General features: G+C 37.2%; 1 protein-coding gene across 2 annotated transcripts in view; it reads left to right on the top strand.

Moving 5' to 3' along the window:
- The window catches only part of VCL (vinculin), a 45,233-nt gene that overhangs the window by 15,050 nt on the left and 4,954 nt on the right, over positions 1 to 25,229 (top strand). Inside the window, exons 2-19 of one of the 2 annotated variants that reach the window (XM_072424322.1) lie at positions 643 to 713; positions 2,644 to 2,794; positions 4,144 to 4,252; positions 5,250 to 5,372; positions 5,485 to 5,645; positions 8,906 to 8,996; positions 11,027 to 11,174; positions 11,818 to 11,971; positions 12,701 to 12,876; positions 13,462 to 13,652; positions 13,995 to 14,194; positions 14,966 to 15,094; positions 15,180 to 15,329; positions 16,104 to 16,212; positions 16,343 to 16,645; positions 17,542 to 17,666; positions 18,409 to 18,594; positions 22,614 to 22,850. In XM_072424322.1, the coding sequence (XP_072280423.1) occupies positions 643 to 713; positions 2,644 to 2,794; positions 4,144 to 4,252; positions 5,250 to 5,372; positions 5,485 to 5,645; positions 8,906 to 8,996; positions 11,027 to 11,174; positions 11,818 to 11,971; positions 12,701 to 12,876; positions 13,462 to 13,652; positions 13,995 to 14,194; positions 14,966 to 15,094; positions 15,180 to 15,329; positions 16,104 to 16,212; positions 16,343 to 16,645; positions 17,542 to 17,666; positions 18,409 to 18,594; positions 22,614 to 22,850 (2,814 nt within the window). The remainder of the gene's footprint in view (positions 1 to 642; positions 714 to 2,643; positions 2,795 to 4,143; positions 4,253 to 5,249; positions 5,373 to 5,484; positions 5,646 to 8,905; positions 8,997 to 11,026; positions 11,175 to 11,817; positions 11,972 to 12,700; positions 12,877 to 13,461; positions 13,653 to 13,994; positions 14,195 to 14,965; positions 15,095 to 15,179; positions 15,330 to 16,103; positions 16,213 to 16,342; positions 16,646 to 17,541; positions 17,667 to 18,408; positions 18,595 to 22,613; positions 22,851 to 25,229) is intronic. The other variant, XM_072424323.1, reaches the window with a different exon arrangement.

A 25,229-nucleotide genomic window follows, 5' to 3' on the forward strand; every position in this document is an offset into this window, starting at 1 on the left:
GTAATTGCTTATGCAGCAGCATGTTCCCGGAGCTTCAGTTAAATAAATCAAATTACAATGTGGGAGCTGGAGAGTGTCAGCAGCCAATAATCCCACAAGTAATATGTGATCTTTCCTCTATTTTAGTGAGTAGGAGACTAGGAATTTAAAGAGATTATAGAAAATTACTTTATGCCTCCTGGTCTTATTGATAATGTAGTAAAGAGAGGTAATGATGATATATATATTCCCCCCCCCCCCCCCCCCATTTTAAATGAGGCATCTATCGTTATTACATATTACGTTGTAGTACATTTCCCTACAAAACATTGCCAGTCCCTCACTATGTGGTTGATAGTTCAAGAGTTGCAGAATTTTGGGGCTAAATTATTTCACCAGTAAATAGCCCCCTCTGGTGGCAAATATTTGTGTTAAAATAATTTAAAATACTTTGATAAACTCTGCAGTTACGGGTGAGAATACACTATTATTTTCCTTTGAGCACATATGGTATTGTATCTCCCCATGCTAGACGCTATCAGTCTGTATTTCATATCTAGCATATCTAGACTTCTGGCCAGCAGTTGTATTTGTGTTTTACTTGCCCTATTAACAAATAAAAAGGAATTGATTAAACATTGGAAACATTTTGTTTTCTGTCAGGTTGGGAAAGAAACAGTACAGACGACTGATGATCAGATAATGAAGAGAGACATGCCTCCTGCATTTATCAAGTGAGTGTTTGTGTTTATTTGCCAATCTATATTATTAAGATACTTGTTTGTTTGTTCCAAATCTGATTTCAAACCCTAAAAAGGAAGTAAGAGAAATAAAGTAATCATTCAATACACATACAATTATAAGTGCTTCAGAAGTATCTTAGAATGGGTGTTGATTTATTTCTAGCTTTTCTAATTTACTTTTAGATCTGTATAACTATATTTGTTCAGCCCAGTTTTCAATTCAAAGGATAAAATATTTTGAAATTTTCAGCTGGTTGTGGGCAGACTAAACAAACAACTTACATTGTCAGACCAGTGATGTCTTCATTGCAGATGCTGAGTAATATCTGTCTATGGGCCAGCAAGACATTGACCCTTTCTACCTAGATGCCGGTTACAGAAGCCCAGTGCTAGAAGACACACAACTAACAAAAAAGCATATGAGCCTTGTGTACAGAAGGGTTTCAAGAAACACAACATATTTGATTCACATTTATTAGCGGAAGAAAAATATAAAGTTCATCTATTTTCTTGACAGTCTGGCAGTTTTGCAGTGCACAAAGAACTCTCTTCATTCCTACTAGAGGTCACACTGACGGGTACTACCAGTTGTAACGTCTGCCTGGCTGATTTAACACTGAACTGACAAGTTTCTAGGTTCTTTTTTTAATTCCACAATCCTGAAAATAATACACTTCTTTCTGTGGATGGCTACATTCACTGTTGTACAGTATTTATGAAAGTGGCAGTGGTTGTCATTCAGGCTGAACTTCAAACACGCCTGCCTTTGTTCATCTCCATTATGGGGTTGGTTGATGGGAGTAGTAGCTTACACAAGAAAGAAAAGAATGGTTGTGCTATTCAGCTCACAGGAGGTGACGGGGTCACTGCATTGCTGGCAAGATTTACATGTATTTTCTGTACTTGCTGGAAATGTTCTAAGCCTGGAAATAGAAGATGAATGCAACCACCACTTCTAAGAAACTGCAATTGTTTTATTCATTTTTTAAAATATGTTTTAAAGCGTACCTAAACTCAGAAATTTCACTTTACATGAAAACCCTTTTATGTAACGTAAAAATTCTGTTTTTTTTTTTTAAATAAATACATTTTTAAAAAAAAATAGGGTGCAGCACTGCCCCCTAATTCTCGATCGCACCCATTCTAGGCTCTTGGGTGCTCCTTCTGTGCATGCCCGAGCCTTCTCCCTCAAACAGAAAAATTTGCCAATCTCATGCATGTGCAGTGAGATTGGCAATTTTTTTTAATGCTACATCACCTGATCTCGTGCCTGGGTCGGCTGATGTAGGATGAAGAAGCAGGAAGAAGAGCAGAAGATGGCTGCACCAGTTCCGTGACGAATGTCGAGACAACGCGGGACCTGATGCAGGACAACCCCAGATGGATCGGACTGCCCTGCGGGATTGAAAGTAAGTGAATTTTTTTTATTTATTTTTTGCCGTTTTCAGTTTAGTTCCTCTTTAATCTAAAAAGGTCTCTCCTTTATATTTCACATAGGTATAGAAGGGGTCAATATGCCATATTGAAGCTATAAGCTGTGAATAGCAAAGACAGCTCAGTTGTCCCCCAGTCAGTTCTTGTCAGTTTTGAGTTCCATATTTGATCAGCTGCTAAAGTTTGCGATCATTTTAAATACTGTTATTTTTTTTTACACTTTATGAAATGGTAAAACAAAATCTTACTTTATCTTAACTTTTATTTTACAACATTCCTTGGTGGCTCCAGGTAAAAAGGTATTTGATTCTTGTAAATTCTTGTTCTTGTGTTGTATAGGAACTATATCCGTACGGTGTTGTAGTGTAGAACTACAAGAAATTGCTGTTTTTGGATGTTAACTAGTAGTTATCAGGTGTTCTGTTTAGTTTATATACATATACATTTTATTGAAACTTCACATATCTTGTTTTTTTTCTTGTCCTAGAGTAGAAAATGCTTGCACCAAGCTTGTCCAGGCTGCTCAAATGCTGCATGCAGACCCATATTCTGTTCCAGCCCGTGATTACCTTATTGATGGCTCTCGTGGAATCCTCTCCGGCACCTCAGATCTGCTCTTGACATTTGATGAGGCTGAGGTATGCGACTCACTTGTTGTGTTGTAATCTTTCTGTCCTAGATATAGAATAATTTGTGTGTGTTTGGTATGGTAAAAAAAGTACTCCAGGCCAACCAGTAATATAGACACTGCAAAATCAGAAAGTGACGCAGCTTTTTTCAACTTTGTAGGTTTCAGCATCACCTCTGCTCATTTTTGTAATTGTTTAGTACAGTGATGATGATTTAATTGGCCAACAAAGCTGTTATAACAAAATGTGGTGTCTCCTGGCTACCTAATGTGGTGCATGCATTTAAATTTAAAGAGCTGGCTAAAGAGATCCATTGGAAGGCTAAACATTTTACATATATGTATGTATTTGTATAAAGCTTGAGCATAAACAACCAAAAAACACGAATAGGAATTTGTAGGCAGTAATAAATTACATTATTCATACATTATTTTTACCCAATTTTTATTAAGACATCACATAAAAACAACATTTTTAAAACATTTTTTATCAAACATAAAAACAAATCCACCATCTGGTGTATATATCCAGATAAAATTGGGGACTCTATATCAAAAAGAGATCTCGACACGTTCCGCAGAACTCAAGTCCGCTTTTTCAGGAGATCTGGAGAGTCCATATATAACATTTAATTATCTTTCAATATATTTAGGAAAACATTACAATGTTACAAATGTGAACTCTCCAGCACTGGAGTTCTGCCGAATGTGCCAAGATCTCCACATGATGTAGAGTCCCCCTTTTTATCTGGATATATACACCTGATGAAGGATTTGTTTTATTGTTTGATAAACAATTGTTTGATAAATGTTGTTTTTATGTGATAATAAAAATTGGGTGAAAATAACAAATTAACAATGTATTTATTACTGCCTAAAAAGTCCTATTTGTGTTTTTTGTTTGTTTATGTTCAATTGGTTAATGGATGTGGCAGTAGTTGATTGAATAACTAGATGATGAAACAAACCTTTATAGATATTTTGTATATAGCGATCTGGATTTTAGCATTAAGTGGAATTACACTTTTGTTATAAAATTACTAGCCACAATAATATAAATACTGATAATTACTAGCCAGAAAATATAAATACTGATGACATACTGTCACAAACCTGGAAATAGAATGTCTGTTGTAGAAAGAACCTCAATGTTCCAGCAATTGAGATTTTAATAAATGTTCTAATGCTGTAATAGACAGTAAAAAGGCAATTGTTTAAGGTAATTGTAATGACATAATACAATCATTGTAGTTGTAGTTCTTAGTTTGCAAGGAGTTTTAGTTCTATACAAGATGACATTTTTTAAAATTATTTACTAAATCTTCTACACTTTATTTAATATTCTGTCTGCCTTACCAGGTAAGGAAAATAATCAGAGTGTGTAAAGGAATTCTGGAGTACCTGGCTGTTGCAGAGGTGGTTGAAAGCATGGAAGATCTGGTGACGTACACTAAGAATTTAGGACCAGGTTTGTGTTAGACCAATGGGGATTTGTACGGGTATTGTATTTGTAAATGGGTAAAAAGTTCTATTAAGTCATGATGGAGATGGTGGTAGAAGTGTCAGAATCGTTTGTCCTAATTTTTCTCTCATAATTTTTTGTCATATTTATTCTCATACAACGCTGGAATATTACTGAAAACATGCATGGAATATGCTGTCCAAATGATCTCACATGAATAACAAACATTGTGTTACAGCAACCCTAATGGAAAATGTTAGCAGTGCCAAAATAACAGTTCATGCTTGGTTGATTATAATTGTGGCCAAATAGCACCTATCAAACTGAATATATATATATATATATATATATATATATATATATATATATATATATATATGTATAAAATATGCAAATTCATTGGTACCCCAAACTATGATTTCAGATGTAATCAGAAAGAACATATTAGATTGTGTTTTAAATGGTACTTTATATATAGAAAAATGTGTGTTTACTGGTAGTCCCCGGGTTACATACGAGATAGGGCCTGTAGGTTTGTTCTTAAGTTGAATTTAAGTTGTTATCTTAAGTTGTATGTAAGTCGGAACATGTGCAATTAGGGCAGATGTTTGTCTCAACATATTAGGCAGCATGGTGACAGTTACTGTATAAAATCCTCACTGTGAGTTAATCACAAACAAAGCAAAAAAAAAAAATCTTTATGGAGCCTAGACATTCATTACCTTCTGGAGCAAGCTGTGCTTTGATATGCAAAAAGAAACAACTGCAGAGTTTGTCTTGGTCATTAAAGAGTTATAAGAGGTTGCAGAAAGTGTTCACCACCGCCCTTAGGTCACCTACAACCTCTCCCCCTTTAAGCCTCAGTTCTTCACACAGTGAGCAGGGAAGCCTCGTTCCTATCTTGGAGGCATCCGTATGTCGGATGTCCTTAACACAAGGACTACCTGTATATTTATTAATCTATATTAGTAGTAGAGTAATAATATTTTTTCTTTTGTTTTAGGAATGACCAAGATGGCTAAAATGATTGATGACCGTCAACAAGAGCTGACCCATCAGGAACATCGAGTTATGCTTGTCAATTCCATGAATACAGTGAAAGATCTGCTGCCAGTGCTGATCTCGGGTACGTATGTTTTGATGAGCAAGAACTGACCTTTAGATGATTATTGGCTTTTTTTCATCCATATTTTTGTACTTGATAATGATTAAATTTTTTTTTCTAATTTTGTTTAAAGCTATGAAGATTTTTGTGACAACTAAAAACTCTCGTAGCCAAGGCATAGAAGAAGCTCTCAAAAATCGCAACTTCACAGTGGAGAAGATGAGTGCTGAGATTAATGAAATAATCAGAGTCCTGCAGCTTACTTCATGGGATGAAGATGCCTGGGCTAGCAAGGTGAGCGGTGAACATAAAGTGGTGTGAAAATAGAGTTTTCATGCTATTGATTATACCTCCATAACAGTTCAGTGGTGGTAAATGTAAGGGAGTACTTTTTCCGTGTGACAAATATTTTCATTATTTGGCATTATGAGAAAACACCCTATGAATTTTATGTGTCATTTAAGTATGCCAACCTTATCTGTAGGCTTTGTTCAAATAAATATCTAATGTTTTGCCAGTTCAAATTTGTTGAAAAAAATCAACAATTTATTTTACATTTACTTCTATAGGACGCTATTGAGGAATATAAAGGAAATCTGTAATGGGAGAAACAGGTTGGCATTGCTATATGCTCTTGGAAATGCTAGTAGTCTGGCTGCTGTATTGATCCATACTGATCCTTTTTAAAATTTTTCTCAGTCACTGATCTTAAACTTGTATGGAGATCAGGAGTTGGACATTATATGCATTATCGATTTCAGGCTGATGACTGGAAAGTCCTGCCAAAGGATTAGCTCAAAAACAAAGCACAAGTTATTGTTAGATGGAGATCAACAATGGCAGTCTGCATAGTTCTCTCCTAACTGCTTTCCTTTTAACTCTTGCTTCTATTGTATTAGGTTCCCCCAGCATTTCGCTGTTCTTTTTTTCAACATGGAAGTGGTAGGGAAGGGGAGATTAAGCTGGGGAATTATTGTAATATACCACAATATCTTTTAGTATTTTTTTGTTAATTTGATGAATAAGTAATAAATATGGGTGCAGTCTAAATATGGGCTTACCTTATTGTTGTGTTTACCTAGAGTTAGGCAGTTTTTTGTATGTAAAAAATATTGTTTTACTTTCTTTATCAATGTTTGTCTTTATATTTTGAAAATTTCAGTAATATATAAGGGGGTCTTATTTTTACCCTGTCTCTTTTTATGTAATTGTTTCTTTTATGTTCTGGGTATAGAAGGTAAGACGTCTGCAGCAGAAGCAGCATGTTTTTTAACTGCAGAGTGCTGTGTGTTTTGTTCTCGTTCTCTAATCATTTTGTGTGCATTAGAATAGCAATTATCTGACGTGATTTGAAGTGGTTATGTGCCGAATTTGATTACCATTTATGGTGTCAAATATCAAAGTACAGTTATACAATATTCCGATACATGGAGCTGGTTCCGATAATTACAGTCTGGGCTGGTGGTTAGACAATCTTTTTTTATTAGCACATCTAGGGGTCTCTTTATAAAGCAGTAAATCTCTCATTTACTGAAATATTACCTGGGGGAGAATCAATTACTACCATTAAAGCACATGGACCTGAAGGATTCTCGAAAAGGGATTGCTTCAGTAAATGTCAGATGCGTAGCTATAATAATAAGACCCCCTAGTATGTTGATACACACATGTTAAACATTATTCAGGTCGACTAGCTCACCATTATTCAGGTCGACTAGCTCACCTTTCTTTTTGTATATTGGTCCACTAGGGCACCTAATGGGATCTTAGACACCCTTTATGTGTATTTCTTTGCCTACTGGTGGCCCATTCACTTGAATGGGCCGCCAACACGCCAGAATTGACAAAAACTGTACCTACAATTTTGTTCCTACGCAGTGCACCACAACACATTGTGTTTTGTTGTGTTGCGCTGTAACCCAGGGGTTTTGTTCAGGGTTGGTGATTCACAAGAGTAGAATAGGATGAAAGAACTGGGGCCTGCTTCAAAAACAAGTTCAATGGAAGTTTCCACAATATAGTTTTAAAGGCAAACCATTATTTATATTAATTGTAGCCGATTCTGCATTTATGCAACTGATAAACTTGTGGAAGCTGGTTTACTAAAGGTTTTTGAAATATTCAAACAGTTATTGTGTAGATTGATCAATTATTCAATTTTGTGAACAGAAAATTCCTCTTGACGTATTTAATCTGCTCATGATTGGATAAATGAGATGAATGTTCACACAATTTGCTGTTTGAACTTTCCCCATTCCCATGGTGAATCAACGTTCTATCTGTGGGAAGCATCATCAAGTGTGATTATCTGTGATGTAATACTGGACTATTAGACTAAACCTTACATTTATTTTAATGTTTTGTGTGATAGTGTTGTTATTGTTTCTAGCTTGTGCATGATTGTTAGAAACAAAAATGAAAGCCCTTTGTTTTGTAATTTTAATTGTATGGGTTTTGCTTACTGCAATGAAGAAACGTCAGTAACATTTTAATTTTTTTGTGCTTTGAGTGTTGAAAAATATATTTGGGATGCACTTTGTTTGAGGTGGTTAAGTGAGCAAGTTTTTATATAGAATTAAACTTTGCTTCTGAGACCGGCCCCCTGAAAATTCGCTTAGAAGCAGATATCCTCTGAACACATTCTGTAAGCTGTACATTTAGGCAAAAAATTAGGTTTTGTTGCAGTTACTGCTTCCCCACACCATTGAACTGCTTCTGCAGGTGAGAAGCTACATGGAGCAACTTACGTGCAGTGAATAGGGACAGTAGTGAGAGGTTCAAGATGCCAGCCACCTGGATTGCACGGGAATACTTTCTCCTGCTGCAGGTCCTAATCTAGACTTTCAGTGTCTCCCGGTTTTAGGCTCAATATACTTATTGTCAACTTGATATCCATATATTTTTTGTCTTAATCCAGTTTAGTTTGATAAATAGTAATCGATAGTTAGAACTACATGTAATAATGCATTAAAACAGATAAATAGCACCCAGCACTTTTCAGTAACCACCTGGCTGTTGGGTCACAATACAGGGACTGCCACCCACCTAAAATGTCTTCCCACCGACGCTTAAAAAGTTCTCATCTGCTCCCCTAGCATTGGCCCTTGCTGGCTGAACCATCAAGGTGGTAACCCATAGTCAATGTTTTGGTGAACAATGCTCTAGGATCAACTTGAGTATTTGTTAAAGCATTCCTGTTACTGGTGAGTCATCTTTAGTTGACATCAATATACCCAATGCAGTCAATACAGATAGTAAGCAAATGTGCATTAATATAGTATTCGCAATATAGCTATTTTAAGTCTCACATTATCAACTTTAAAATTGTTTGGTTTGAGTTTTGGATGAATTTTATTGGCACGTTTTGGATCTGGTTTGGATTTTGTGTTGTTTATTTGATTTGCATTTTTTATTAGGGACGACTAAAGAAAACTTGATCCGTAGCTCATGAGTCTGTAAACTAGCTTGTTCTAATGTTAGAAAAATATTTTATGAAGCTGGGAAATCCTCATGTAATGTTTATATGTCAACAATTTCTAATTGTACATTAATAGGACACTGAAGCTATGAAGAGGGCACTTGCATCCATTGGTTCTAAATTGAACCAGGCAAAGGGATGGCTGAGAGACCCAAATGCTCCTCCAGGTGAGTACAATGAGTAACATTTCCTTAATTCGAACTTCATCCATTGCGGAGGTTTATTGTGATCTCCATAGTAAAGATATTGTCTTTCGTAGGCAGAAAAAAAAATCAGGCCTAAACCATATCCCAGTACTGTAGCTCTAAGCTACACTTCACCAGTCCCCCCCTTCAATAAAAGCTCTCTTGTTGACCCCTGAGGTGTCATTATTAAACGGTGGGGTAACAGGAGGCTTTTGCCTAACTGCAAGGAAAGTTCACAAAACTGGTTTTTCCTGCTAGGAAGGAAAGGTAACATCCGGCATCTGGTGTACGATCATTGTTAAGCTGAACTTTTAAAGTGAGACTTTAGAGCAGTTGACAGGTTTGAACGCTGGTTGCTATTAAAAGACATATCCTTCCAAAAATCCCAGTTGCCCCAATCACTGTTCTTAAGTATGAAGATTCGAAGCTTTGACTTCATTGGTTTGTTCTGAATCAGTGACTCTGAATGAAGTCAGATAATCAACATGACAGCCACTTGACTAGATTTTTCAGAAAGTCTTTCTGCCAGCACAGATTTCCATTAGGGAGGTCAAAGATGAGTCGAACCCTTGCTGAGACTGTTAAAAAGTGACTGATCTTATATTGCAGCTTTTATGTAGAACACTCGGATGCTGTAGGACGTTCAATGTTACATTCCGTGTTTTAATGTAAGCACAAAACAACAAACTTTTATAGCATGTGGGTAGAAAAAGCATAATAAAAAAGGCTCAATAAAATGAAAAATTATAATTAAAATTTGCATAACACATTCAAAATGAAAGTGCAAGGCAGAGGTAATAATTAACACCAGCAGTAAATTCACTGTTATTAAATATGAGGCGGATTAAGCCAGCGCAGGGGGAAGTTTAAAATTCACAAAAGAGAGGTTTACGAAATAAAAAAAAAAAATGTAGTAAAATGTTCTCTTAAATTTTTATGCAGTAAAAGTGTTAAACATTCCTTCCCAACACGTTGAGAAAAACAAAGAGATTCTATGACTACTGGTAAGGGAAAACACCATTCTGAACATAAATTGCTCTAGGTGATGGGAAAGATCACTAGTCTGTCAGTGATCCCATCAAACATAAAGGAAGGGAACCATAAACACATATTGGAGATGAAGATTCGTTTCAAGTCTGACCCTATAGGGCTATCTCTTACCTTTTAAATGCTTTATAGTTAGCTAAAATTGATTAATATATGCAGCAATACAAACATCATTTTTACTAGCAAGAACATGTAGTAAAAAAAAACATACAATATATAATGTTATCTTTTAGAAAAATAAATAGCCATAACGGTTCTTTGGCCATATTTAGTTAGTGGTTACAGTCCTTGCAGACATTTGTCATCAAAAGGTTAAAAAACTAAAATATTAGGTAATGGTACTCGTATCAGTCTCTTCCCTAAGACCCATTGGAGTAAGTCTATTCGACTGGACAAACGAGGTTTCTTTAAATTTCGATAACTTAATCCTCTCACTATCTAATGGACACAAAGAAATGGCATTAATAGGACTTGGCAAGCTCATTACTATACACTATGCTTAGCAACTACTAAGCCTTACTACTACTACTACTACTACCAACATTTCAGTGATGCACAATATCATATCCTTGACAGCTTAATAAGCCTGTCCACATAAAAAATTTCGGGGCAGGAAAGGCCATGTAGAACAAAAGACATGCAATAAGTTATGAAAAAGTTTCATAACGCCAACCTGCAGAGTCTGGCCATGTTACTCGTTTAGTTCAGACACCTTCTTTTCCCACACCGAAAAGTTCCATGAGGGACAGAAAAGAAGGCATAGTAGGAGGTAGGTAGCATTTGTGAAAACACTAGGGTCAGTGCTATTCCTAAAACATATATTGCATTTGGAAATTTCTGTAGGCTTCCACTAAAACTGTCCAAAAGGGATGTTTCACTTTTATCAGATATAGTGACAACTAGATTGAAGTAAACAGGATTCCCCTGTACGATTCAGCTAATTCTCATTTTTTTTATCTGTCTAGGTGATGCTGGAGAACAAGCTGTACGTCAGATTTTGGATGAAGCAGGAAAAGTCGGAGAGCTTTGTGCAGGCAAAGAACGAAAGGACATCTTGGGTACATGCAAGGCACTAGGTCAAATAACAGATCAAGTGGCTGATCTTAGAGCAAGGTATAAGCTTATAAAAACAATGTATGCATTAACACTTTTCCAAACATCTTTTTTTTACCCCTAAAATTCCAATTGGCTTCCTGTCTTGGTGATCCAATTGCTTTATTATTTGACCTAGAAAAAGTATGTGTTTTAGATGAGCATTACCTTCACTGTAAACCTTTAATCTGCATGTTTATTCCAGATGAGACGTTTATAGTATTTGTCAGATAGAGCGACTATGTCAGTAGTGGCAACCCCTGTATTTCAATAGGTATAGGTTATCTTTATTGTATTCATTCATGGTTATTCTTAGATATTCTCAATAGAGGTTGCAGAGCAGTTTGTCTTGGGGTACAGTTCTAGAGATAGTATGAATTTTAATGAATAGCGATGAGTCCTATAGGACATGGCTTTTTAGAAATGAAGATGGAAATGTGACCAAATTACGCTCTATTGTAAATAATATTTGTGCATACCGTTTTATCTATGCTAGACATGTTTGATACAGGCTTAACATCTAAATGAATATTACCATATTTTAGGGGGTATAGAAGTCACTGAAGTTCGGTTGAAAGATTTATACCCCCCCCACCCCACCCCCCCCCTAATTTACTAAGTAACATTGTTCTTCTAAATATGATTTCTCTTCCTTGTGGTACAGAGGACAAGGAGCTACCCCTGCAGCAATGCAGAAAGCACAGCAAGTATCTCAGGGCTTGGATCTCCTGACAGCTAAAGTTGAAAATGCCGCCCGTAAATTGGAAGCTTTGACAAACTCCAAACAGGCTATTGGAAAGAAGATTGATGCAGCTCAGGTATGACATAGAATCGTAAAAAAGTAGTGCAGAAATACATTTTTCTGCATATATGTATGTAATTGTTTCAGACATGTTTAAATTTTTTTTTCTGGTTGCTGACTTTATTCACACTCTAAATATATTTAAAATATTCAGTTATGTCCCCCCTGAACGCTTTATATTAAGGTATAGGAGTGAGATTTGGCCAGTGCTTTAAGAAAAAATTAGAGCTTCTGGCATGCTGTTCTGCATTTTTTTAGATGTTTATTTTTTTAATTTATGTTTGTTTACAACTGGAGAATCCATTATTTCTAGGCTGTTTACAGATTTTGTTTGGAGATGTAAATATTTAAAAAATTTGGTGATTTGGATTATGGAAAAAAACCTGCTAAAAATGTCAATGTTACGAGGAATAAAAAAGGAGACATGTGTACACATTGCATATCAATGTAAGCAGGAACATGGCCTATGATCTTGGCTGGGGGACCTAACACCAGTGTCCTCAAGAGACGGAAAGGTCTTGTCCTCAAGAGAGAAGGTAAATAGGTGACTTATTACACCTATAACTAAATTCTGGGTGGACTGACCACTAAGTGAAATAGGAGTCAAAAGAAGCCGATTCTTTGTTAGGGCCATGGTTTAATCTCTTTTGCCATATGTTTTTGATATATGTATACATTGCCCCAAACAGAATTTAGTGTATGGGACTCACTGTTAGATAAAATTGTTTGCTTTGTTTTCCTACAGAACTGGCTTGCAGATCCCAATGGTGGTCCTGAAGGAGAGGAGACAATTCGAGAAATCCTTGCTGAAGCCAAGAGGATTGCTGAGCTCTGTGAAGATCCTAAGGATAGAGAGGACATCTTGCGTTCCCTGGGGGAAATAGCAGCACTCACTGCCAAGCTGACTGATCTCCGTCGACAGTATGTATATAAATAATTTAAGAAACTCTGTAACATAGCTGGCCAATTCAAATTAAGCCCATACTATCTACCCTTACTAATTATTTTAGCAGTATCTACTCTATTTAAATACTGCTCAAATAATTAGAAGATTCAGATATGGACACTGCTGAAGTTGTATGCAAAAAAAATTACCTTTTCAAGTTCTTTAGAACATAAACTTCAGCTTTCCTTAATTTCATGATCTGGGGATTGTGTCTTGACTCTGCACCTCTCACCTTCTGAATCTCCTTATTTGTAAATGAGGCAGCCTATCATTCACTAGGAAGCTTGGGTGATCGGATGGGGTGAAGCAAAAGTGGACTTTTATGGGGAAAGTCAAGGTGTTAATGTGATTTGAGCTGCATGTTTCTGAATCTTTTTTCTTTAAAATATGTCTCTCATTGACACAGGCTCTGCTTTTGTATTGTATGCTTAGTCTGTGTTGTCAATGTTTTATTCAAGGGGGTTTGGATGTTTCTGACAAATAGAAATAAAATCATTTTTATGTTATTTCATTTTGTGTTAATATTGTCTTTTCTTTAATTTTTCTTTTTAAAAAAACAGAGGAAAGGGAGACACACCAGAAGCACGTGCTATAGCGAAGCAGATAGCTACTTCACTTCAGAATCTGCAGACAAAGGTGAATCGTGCAGTGGCCAACAGCCGCCCTGTGAAAGCTGCTGTAAATATGGAAGGGAAGGTAGAACAGGCCCAGCGCTGGATTGATAACCCTTCAGTGGATGATCGCGGCGTGGGTAAGAAAACTTTACATTTTGATAGAGTGGAAATGCGTCGAAAACCCATTGTTTTTATTGCTGTGTTACCATTGGGAAAATTTACGATTGCTTAATTTTTTGCTGATGAATGTCACGCACAACATGAAGAGAAGGGAAATCTGTTTAACCCAGATTGAATATAAATAAAAAAATCCTTCTACTCTATGTAAAACTAGTCAGAAAAAAATTGTTTGACTGGTGGATTATGGTATGATTAAATGATGCATTCAATGATTTAAACTCAGCTCTTTTATAAGCTAATAAAAAAGAACAACCTAACAGCAATCACTTATAAAAAAGAACATCTTTTTCTTTGTAAAGGTCAGGCTGCCATCCGTGGCCTTGTAGCAGAAGGACGTCGCCTGGCAAACTCTATGATGGGACCTTACCGCCAAGATATGATGGCAAAGTGTGACCGTGTAGAGCAGCTGGCAGGACAGCTTGCTGAGCTGGCAGCAAGGGGCGAAGGGGATACACCACAGGCTCGAGCTGTGGCTGCTCAACTCCAGGATGCATTGAAGGTTGACTACAGTTTGACTTTAATTTGAACACTAAGAGTATTGACATCAGTTTGGTTTAATGCAGTTGGCACTTGTTAAGGTACAAGAGATCATAAGGATGGTCACAGCTACATTTGCATATTTTGCAATAAGGTGACTGAGACAAGGCAGACAAGATTTTAACTAGATACTGCTTTTGATTTTTCTAATTTGATTGTGAATCAGTACTAAGGTTCTTTGGGCTTCTTTTTAGAAAACAGTTCTAAGTAGGTATGCCAGATTTTATTGCTGTCTGTGTTCACATTAGAAGTTACCTGGCCTTGCTATGGGCTGCATTGCCCTTTTCCCTCTGTAGGGCATTTTTGCTAAGTTACAAACTCTCATTAGATTTATTCAAAGGAATATATTGGGCATACACTTCCATTGAGGGGAAATGTGAAGCTTTTCCTAAAGCAATGGTTTTGATGTCACCTGGGAAAAAATATCCCTAATCACTTGTATAAATGAAGCTTCTGTTTACCACAGAACTGCTTCTTTATAGGTACAAGCCTAAGAATGCAAAGTTAATCAAATCTAAGTCAGAAGAAGGTCAATATACCTGGCGATGATTTCTGGCTGACCTTAGAATTCTCATAGACACGTCAAAGCCCAGCTCTGATTGAGACTAATAAAGCAATAACTAAACATGTGGTCTAACAATTTCTCATTCTGTTTACCAGTACAAAGTTTTGGCTGCAGTTTCCCTTATTATATTTTCCATAACTTGAAAGGGGAATTTATTTTGTTTTGAAGGATCTGAAGACCAGGATGCAGGAAGCAATGACTCAGGAAGTGTCTGATGTCTTCAGTGATACCACTACTCCTATTAAACTTCTTGCTGTGGCAGCCACCTCACCACCTGATGCTCCCAACAGAGAAGAGGTGAGTTAATGACAATTCTCTTTTTTTCTATTTCCTTATTCTTGTCAGGGTTCACTCTTCATACTTTTTTAAATCTTGTCACTAGGTGTTTGATGAAAGAGCAGCTAACTTTGAGAGCCATGCAGCTCGTCTGGGAGCTACAGCAGAAAAAGCAGCAGCAGCTGGATCGGCTAATAAAGGCACCGTAGAAGGAATACAGGCATCTGTGAAGACATCCAGGGAGCTAACTCCACAGGTTTGTTCTACTGGCTCTTACACTGACTAGTTTCCTTTGTTCTTAATGAATGTTTTAGGATTACCTTGTGTTGTTTATCAAAACTGGCATAGCTTTTGTTCCAGTTTATTGTGTTCATTAGTGAACAGTAGACCACAATGATGATATGCGGTTTTTGTTTTAAACACCCTGATCTCCACTTTTTTATTAGCACTTCCAATAGGCGGCCACAAGGGGCCACTACTGCTGTATATCTGGTGATCAGCAGCCGCAGTTTGTCACTTGGAGCTTTTGCCATTTATAAAAGTGCTGATAGTTGACAAAATAGTTGATCATTACTGTATTCAAGTAAAAGGAGTTGCTGATCTCCATTTTAGGGTACTTTTGGCTTAGTGATCAGTCAATGATTGACACTGTTAGTAAGACTGATTTCCTTTTCATAAATGTGTTGTTATATTAGTGGCAATTAGGACAGAAAAATGTACACAATGGGCAGTTTTCGCATTGATTGATGATTGTGTCCATCTCAAACTGGGTTTGACACTGAAAGTTTTAAAGTACTGTGTAATATATACTGAAAACAAACCATAGTTTGCATTTATGTTTTACAGAATATCACACTGTCTAACTCTATGTACTCCTGTTTATATGTATTATGTTTGGTATCTTAACCATTTACTGCGACTGAAGGGTTGAAGGCTTCTTGAGCTGTGATCGATACAATTGAAACCCTTTTTATTCATTTGATCAGTTCTGATTTTGTTTTCTCTGTCTTCTCTTATGTTTACCTTCTAGGTTGTCTCTGCTGCTCGAATCCTGCTACGTAATCCAGGGAACCAGGCTGCCTATGAACACTTTGAAACCATGAAAAATCAGTGGATAGATAATGTAGAAAAAATGACAGGTTTGTTTTATGCATTCTAGTATCCCTCCCCACTGGCAGAAGAGATACATTAACTTGTTTCTTCTGTTCAATTCTAATATCTGCAAAGCTGTTGCCCTCTGTTTTTTAACTTCCCCTTTTTTTTTTATAGGCCTTGTTGATGAGGCCATTGACACCAGGGCCCTGCTGGATGCATCAGAGGAAGCCATAAAGAAAGATATTGACAAATGCAAAGTGGCCATGGCAAACATGCAGCCTCAAATGCTTGTTGCTGGAGCCACCAGTATTGCACGTCGTGCAAACCGTATCTTATTGGTGGCAAAGAGAGAGGTGGAGAACTCTGAAGATCCAAAATTCCGAGAGGCGGTAAAGAATGCTTCTGATGACCTTAGCAAGACCATCTCTCCTATGGTTCTGGAAGCCAAAGCTGTAGCTGGCAACATCTCAGACCCAAGTAAGAGTCTCAATATGTGCATCAGAAAGCTAAAAAAAAAATGCTAGTCGCCTGGTGGTCTCCAGCTTTAGTAGTTTCTGACCTGTGCAAACAGGAAGTTGGTTAAGATGACACTCTTTCACCGGCTAACCACGATGGTGTTTGCTGAGGAGATCTTTCACCACTCAGGGCAGTGGTCGCCAACTGGTCTGCGAGAAAATTTTGGTGGTCTATGGTTCTTGCCGGTGCACCCCCGAGTGGGGTCAGGTGAAGAACCCCGCTGTGGGGACTCATTGGCCAGAGCTGCAGACCACATGCCCCGTATGGATCGCAGGCTCAGGGAAGTGGCTCAGACCTGTCATGGGAGAGTGGGCAGGTTCTGGCATAATGACCTCACTAAAGAGGAAGTTTTTTACCTTTTGAGTGACACCTGGCTCCCTGCATATGAGTGGTCCAGAGACAGTAAATTTAGTGGTCCGCGGATCCGAAAAGGTTGGTGACCACTGACCTAGTGCCACCAACACTCTATACAAGTGATCTCCATGGACTCCGAGTGTATGAATTCTGCAGTAACCTCAGAAACTAAAAGTACCCTGCCAAATTAAATGTGTATTACTGCATTAGAGTGTCAGCAGAAATATATAGTATTTCCTTAATTTTTCAGATGTAGTTTTGAACAACAGGTACACATGGTAAGCATTCTGCGCCAAACCTTTACTTTTTAGTAGATTACACATATGAATACTTTGTACTGTCATATCTTTGTTGGCTTTATACAAAGCACAAGTTGTGATGTGGTTTGTTCTGAACGTGTAACTCCTGTTAGCTTGACTGTTTCTGGACAACATTGGGCATCAATAATTATACTTTATTTGTTGGATTGCTTCTCACACATGCCATTTCTTTTACAAATTAAGCGTTACAGAAAAGCTTCTTGGACTCGGGCTACAGGATTCTAGGAGCTGTGGCCAAAGTAAGGGAAGCATTCCAGCCTCCAGAGCCAGAATTCCCCCCACCTCCCCCTGACTTGGAGCATATGCGGGTAAGAGTTGTGTTGGGTGATATTATCTGCCCCTCCAAATAAACTTGTCCTTGCATTGATAGCCTCATGAAAAGAACTTTGCCTGTTACTCCACAGTTTATTAACTTAATTTTTTTTGCAATTGGCAAAGTATTTGAATTTCTTTGACTTTCTAAATATACAGGAAAGGTTGAAAGGAAGCTAATACTTGAATGAGACCTGTCATGAGAAATATGGGGCCACTATTACTAACGCTCTTTTGAAAGGCTATTTACCTGGCTGTCAGGGATCTAAAACAAGCAGAAATTGAGAATGAAGTGTGAATTCCTTCTTCGCTTTACAACAGTTGTTCTGAGTTAGTTCTTTGGTTTTGTATAAAAAACTTCAGCATAGCTGCCAAACAAACTTAAAAAAAACATTTTCTAAAGGTGATGTCAGCAGTGGCCACCTGTATATTTAACATGACAAGTATACTTAATCTGTACTTCAATTTTAATTCATACTATTTATTAAGAAAAATGGCAATATCTCCACTAGCAGCCTGACAAAACACAATTCCTGAGTTTTTTTTTTAAATTTAATTATTACAGACCTCCTTTTTAGTGTTAGGTGAGTTCTGAAATTAATGTGCATTTTCTGCTTCTGAAGTACTTGTGAAATGAATTATCTGCTGGAACATTCCCTATATGCATTCTGTTCTTAAAGCATTTGCAGTAAATGCAATGTTCCAGAATCAATTTCTACTACATTATTTTTCTCCTAGCTTACTGATGAGGCTGCACCTCCCAAACCACCACTTCCTGAGGGAGAGATTCCACCTCCCAGGCCCCCACCTCCTGAAGAGAAGGATGAGGAGTTCCCTGAGCAGAAGGTGGGCGAAGTAGTGAATCAACCAATGATGGTGGCTGCAAGACAACTTCAAGAAGAAGCCCGCAAATGGTCCAGCAAGGTAATGTTTAAGGGCAGTGATGTACATACGTTGTGAGCTGTAGAGAATATTGCCTACAGAAGAAGTAGGCTATACATTAACAGAAAACAAGAATGCATGTATGAAGATAAGTTGGTGCTATCCAGATTGTGGTTAATATTTTAGGATTTTTGTACTTCCCATTTTAGGATTTTTGTACTACTCAATTTTCCTAGGAGCTGAACTATGCTAATGCGTTGTAAAGGGTTACAACACATTTATGTATCGTATCGTATATCGTAGCACTCTTTGCAAGCTGTACCCCAACCTTAGCTTCCCCCCAGAAAAAAGAGTAACTTGTGGGGCAGTCTGTTGTACTGTACTTGGGAGTGCCCGCACGGTCATGCAGCAGAGTAGTTTGGCCCCTATTGTTAAAATCTCTGGTCATTATTAACCTCTTTCTGTAATGTAAGATTTAAGAAATCCTGAAAGCATAACCTGAAGGAGGAATCTTGAAAAAAGCTACAAGACAGCCAAGAAATTATAATGAACTTTAATGTATATCTCATGCTCTGTAATATGTTAAAACCTATCACCAGCTGGCAGAAACGTTTTTATGTACAAGTACAACATACTGACAGAAGCATGTTTAACTGCCTTGGGATATTAACCCACTAATTAAATCTTCGTAAAACATCTCAAATAACTAATGACTTATAATGAAAGGGAACACACCTGTAGGTCAGAATCTTTTACACAGCTCTGGTTTGTATATATTTGCTATTTACATTAATGTTTCTGAACTATGGTATTGTTTGTACTGATCTAATCATTTTATATTTGCCTGGTTTAGTGGATACAAAGTGGAAACGGATGGTGTTCATAAGTAGATACATCAAATAAATTGCCAAACCCACATAGCATATAAATATAAACATTTACTTGTGGTTTAAGCAATAGCACAAGAACAATCAGTGTATTAATATAATTCACAAAAGCAAGGCCAAAAACTGGCTCTAAACACTTTGGAATCTTAACTATTCCTTATAGTTCTTAGGGCCTATTAAATGCCTGTATAGTCCAATAAGGTCCTAGATGTAAAAGGTCATTCGCATACATGTAGTAGGTTTACCTGACAGGTTTTGCATACTATGGGCTTCCTCGGGTTTATTGGCAGGCCTGCAAGGTAGGGTACTGGAAATAGTGTATTCTACAATGAGAAGGTATGTGTATGTACTGGTGCACCCCCTGATTTTATGGGGGGGTAGGAGAGTAGTTGTGTTTTGCCTGCAGGATGTGGGTGTTTCAGAGAGAACTGTTCTGGCAGCTTCTCTCTTAGATTGGAGCTGCTGGAGTTACTATTTCCAGTACCAATACCCCTGAGGAAGCCCATATTAGGCGAAATGCGTTGGGTAAACTTGCTACATGTATGCAAATTACCTTTCCAATCTAAGACCTTAATGGACTATATGGGCATTTAAAAGGCTTTAGGAACTTTAACAAGTTAGCTGCAAAACTATTTAGAGTATCATTTTTGTGTATTAATACACTGATTGTTCTTGTGCTATTGCTTACACCAAAAGTAAATGTTTATATATTTTTTTTACCTCTATATTTGCCTTGTTTAGTATTGAAGTATTAGTTAAAAATGTATGCACACAAACATTTCCAGACAGGTTTTTTATGTAAAAAAAAGTCACATAGCAGTTCTATATATGTATCAAGTTTTTGTGATAAATATCACTCTGAATGGAGAAAGTTATATAATGAGCATTTACATATTTGTTTTAGGTGGTTTGGGGAATAGTTAAAACCATTCTGCCTCTTATTCTGGGATGGGTTGCCTTCCATTTAGTTTAGGATTCACAACAGGAAGTGAGGGGAAATCTTGTTGAACAATTGTCATTAATATGTGCAAGATGTGACAATTGTAAAATGTATTTTCCCATGCTTTTTTGCCCTGGAAACAATAGAGGGGTTAAATCTCTCCTAGGGCACAAATCAGCAGCAGTAGATCCACCTGTTTTTGTAATAGGCCTTCACCACTCTATACAAAACAAAACTTCCTGGCTTGCATAGATAAGATTTACATTTTGCTTTACTTCCAGACTGAAATGGGAAGCATATGAGAACTGAGGTTCATTCTATTTAATAAGCAGTGTTAGGTACATGGACAGATTATCTGAATTACAGTCTCCATTCCTGTTTTATGACATATAACACAGATTGGCATGTTTGAATTTAAAGCACACTTAAATTTAACTAATAACTTAAAGGGAATCTGTGAAAGATGGAATGAAATAATGTTATGACTGTTGACTTGTATTGTAAAGTGCACAGCCCTGGGAAGTCATCCTGATCCTGGCTTTACTACTTAGTGGGTCATCAGTTTAGAGAAAGTATACAGGGTGGAAGTTTAGACTATACCCTCAGTCCAGTTTGTCTTGCTCAGTAGTGAAGTTAGGATTAATGACAGAACTGTAACAAACACTTGACAACTTTCCTATTTTTGTCCTAACAGGTTCACTTGGCAGCTTTTCTATTTTTGTCCTAACAGGTTCACTTGCCAGTTTCAGGGCTGTGTCTGGCCAACAGCAATTCTACCATGCAACAGGGGTGCATGGGTGACCAGTTGGCAGGGTTAGTCCTGATTTCAGTAAAATATCTAGAACCAGAATGACACAAGTCTGAGAGGCTTAATGGTAACCTTTATAGTAAACCAGTACCAGTGGTAAAAACAAAGTGTTGACATTTCATACTTAGTTTTACCTGGCCATTCTGTTGAGTGTTGAGTCACTCATTGTATTGTAGTGGCTTAGTCGCTGACTCAAAAAAACAATAAGCATATATATATATATATATATATATATATATATATATATGTGTTTGCTATCTCAAGCATGCAATTGAAATGACAGACATCTAGTATTTTCAAAAGGAGAGGTAATGAGTGCAGCATCTTTTGAAGACAAATGTTAGGTTTTAAAACTTAGCTGAAAACAGAAATTGAATTGGATAACAACCAAATACATTATAACAAAAAAAGATAAATCTATATGAAAGTTATTGGTGGCAGTAAAGTCATTTTTATCTGTTGATACAATGATGTTAAAGTATCATATGAGGATGTTGGCATCTTTCAGTTAGACATTTGTATAAAGGTGCTGCAACCCAACCCACGCAGATCTTTAAACATTGATTTTTGTAAAACCATTTTAGAGGCACTAATAAAAGTTGGTGTTGTGGTAAATTCATGCTTTTCTCATGGACTGCTGTATGGTTTTATTATTCATCAAAAATTAATGTGGGAAATGATGTACTATTGCAGTAATTCTAGACTTTTTGACATTGTGAACACATTCTTCTCTAGGCAAGTATTTAACATTTTCTGTATTAAAATCGAATTCTACTGAAAGCTAAGTCCACTCAGAATGCCTAATTTATTGGTATTTTTTTGTCAAAGGCTGTGAAATACATGTATGTATCTATTTTTAATGTTTTATATTAGTGTCTCCTTTAATATGTACTTTTTGATAACGTTGTCACACAATAAATATGCCTAGGATTCATAATGCAGATGAACATCCATATGGTACTATCTGATGGCACAGTTTGTTTGCACCTATGGAGGGGAAGGAGGGTTCCTTTTTTTTGCCGTGCTATTTAAACCAAACCTGAATTGGGTTCCCATATACACATTGAAGTCCCTATTGTGGTTCATACGAAGCCAGGTGAAAATGTAACCTTGTCTACTAGCATTTCATTTTGGGTGGACTTAGCTTTTAAATTCTAAACAATTGTTCTTATTTCTATCTTAGCCTTCACTTATCCATTGGAATTTTACAAATGTGTGTTGTGGTTGATTGATCCTATTGTTTTACCATTCCTATTATAATATATTGGTTTTATTAGGCGGCAGGAAGAAAATTGTGCTCTACATACATGTAACCAAGTAGTCCTGTGGTTTGGCTTCAGAAGCAGTCAGCCCTTTGCCCTCCTTTCCCACCTCTGCTTTTGATACTAACCTGTCCCCCTTTCTTTACCCCTCCCTGCCCTCCCAGTCACCCGGAAGCCCTCCTCCTGCTACCCTGCAAGGTAGAGAAGCCGTTGTGTCTGAGGTAGAGCAGGAGCGTGAGGAAGAGGAGGAGGAAACGTCAGTGGATTTTGTCCTCTCCTCTGACGCTGAAGATGATTATGAGCCAGAGCTGCTCTTGGTGCCTGAGGGGCAGCCTGTGAACCAGCCAATGCTGGCCGCAGCTCAATCTTTGCACCGGGAAGCTACCAAATGGTCCAGTAAGGTATTCAACGGTTGAAAAAATTATGCATCCTCCACCGTGCCATGTGCATCCCACCCCTCTCCTTCCATTCATGACACGGTTTGCGCCTCCCGTCTGCGCCAAGCTGATAGTTTTGCTGAGTGTTTTGTTTACCTGTGCTGGCTTGTGTCTGCGAGCCCATGAATGGCTTCCTCAGTGGATTTTGGCTTGTGTATGTTCTGTGTATCAAGATATATGTTGGGTTAGCGTCCAATAATACCTATGATTTATTGGAGATAGGGGTATCTGACATTGACATGGCCCTTAATATCATAGAATCATATGAATCATAGTACAAGATGCATTTAAAGGCTTTCATAGCTGAACAATATCTGCAAGAAGATCACCACTTACAGTCATTTTAGTCATGTACATCTAATTTTTCTTATGTATTTTAATGACCCGTATCCTATTTCCATCCCATCCAATTCATACTAACTGACAAGCCCTTAAGGACAATTGCTAAGCAATCTATTTTACTTTTAATGTGTTTAAACCATTTTATTCTGCAAAATAAGTATTTATTCATTTATTTCTGCATGGCTGCCTACAATGCCTGACATGATCAATTATCTGCGGACTTCATCCAATAAAACTAGAACTATTGTATAATAGTTAACCCTCCTGAAAACAGAATCACACTTCAAAAATAAATATATTGGAAATAGCCCCTTTTCCATCATAATATTTTGCAAATACGGTCTATATATTTTATAACACAGCAAGGCGTTATTCTAGGTAACAGGAAAATAGAGTGATTATTAAATGGATGGGCAACAGAAGGTTGGTATAATCCCAGCTCTTTGTTTCTCCCCAAAATGCAGAACACAATTGAGGTAGGTAGGCTAAGTAGGTTTAGTTCCATTTGGGTTAATGATTTTTGAAATTTTAAATACATTGAAAAAGAAATTGATACTAGATTTTAAAACCACGTGAAAGGGTTTTTCCCCCATATTTCTATAACCTCAGAATTTTATGTTTTTTGGTTATTAGTCAAGTTCTGCGTGTTTCTTCTCTACACTTCTGTTTCCTGTCTGTAAGATGTTCTACAGATATTAAAAAGACCTGATTTTATTTCCTATGCAGTCTTGACATTCAGAGATTGCCGAACGCTTGTTGGGTAGCACAAGTATTGGCTTCTTGCGTTCCCAGGGTATAACATCTTACATGCAGTATTCCAGATGTGTGCATCTGAGTGCTGACGTTCCAGCACTAGACCATAGGGATGAGGTGAGTATTAACAATCATAGTCAAAAGAGTATCCTATGGGTGACTTTTTACCAAATTTCTGTACCAAAATGTGTAATACCAGGGTGGGTTCTGGTTACCGCCCCGTTATATCACATTGAAAATGAATGACACTTTACAGCATTGCTGCTCTAAAGTATACAGTGTACCTCACACATTTTAAAACCTAAATCCTGTGAAAAATGCAGACACCAAGCATTGGATAGTTCTGGTACAACTGGGAAGGATTTGTTTGGTGCAATAATACCTTACATGATTTGCTTTTGCATCTTCTCATGCAGCTAAAGGTTATTGTAGCAGTTTTAACATATTAAAAGCCATATTTACTTTAACGAAAAGTGCTGCAATTTGTTTCTGGGCCATTGTTCCAGATATGAGGTACTTTAAATAATATTACCCAGAAGCCTCAGTGTGGCCATCTATTTTAGCTGTATTTAACAAAAGCACAGTAGGTGCTTACTATATAGTAATTGTTAAAAACCAATAGGATTAAGATCTTCTTCTCCTTCTTATGTGCTATGTTATAGTATCTACCAAGTCTTCAATATGTATATCTACCTCTGATTATGCATTTAGGTCATAAAAGTGTTTTTGTTTAACTGATTTGAATATTAGGAGCTTAAAAACAAAAAAAGTCAGGATTCTTGCTCTTTGGATAGGGTTATTAAACCCTTGACTGAGAGCTTTTCTACCATTTTCACCCTAACATTCTTCCTTTCAGGTGTGTACTAACTTTGGTCACTGATGCATGACAGTATTGCTGTGTCTGATACTAATCCAGTCGCAGAATCTTCATAGCGCTCAGTCTGGCGGAGGACGGCTCTGCTGTTTGTAGCCTGCTCTGATGTCTGTTCTATTATACAGATTTGTTAAGGCAATGTTCATTATGTTTACAGCACTTGTATTCCTGCACACCTCACTTATATGTGTGTGTATGTCTCCCTGCATTGTTGGCGAATCACTGAATTAACCATGTTAAGCCTGGAAATTGTTACTCGTTATACTACACAATATATCTATATAATATATTAGTATCTGTAGTTTTGCAAGTCACATCCTCGTTTCCAGCTCCTCTCAATGGTGTCAATCTAAAATTGTTCTAAGATGTGTTCA

The sequence above is a fragment of the Pyxicephalus adspersus genome, chromosome 10, assembly GCF_032062135.1.
Source record: "Pyxicephalus adspersus chromosome 10, UCB_Pads_2.0, whole genome shotgun sequence".
NCBI lineage: Eukaryota > Metazoa > Chordata > Amphibia > Anura > Pyxicephalidae > Pyxicephalus > Pyxicephalus adspersus.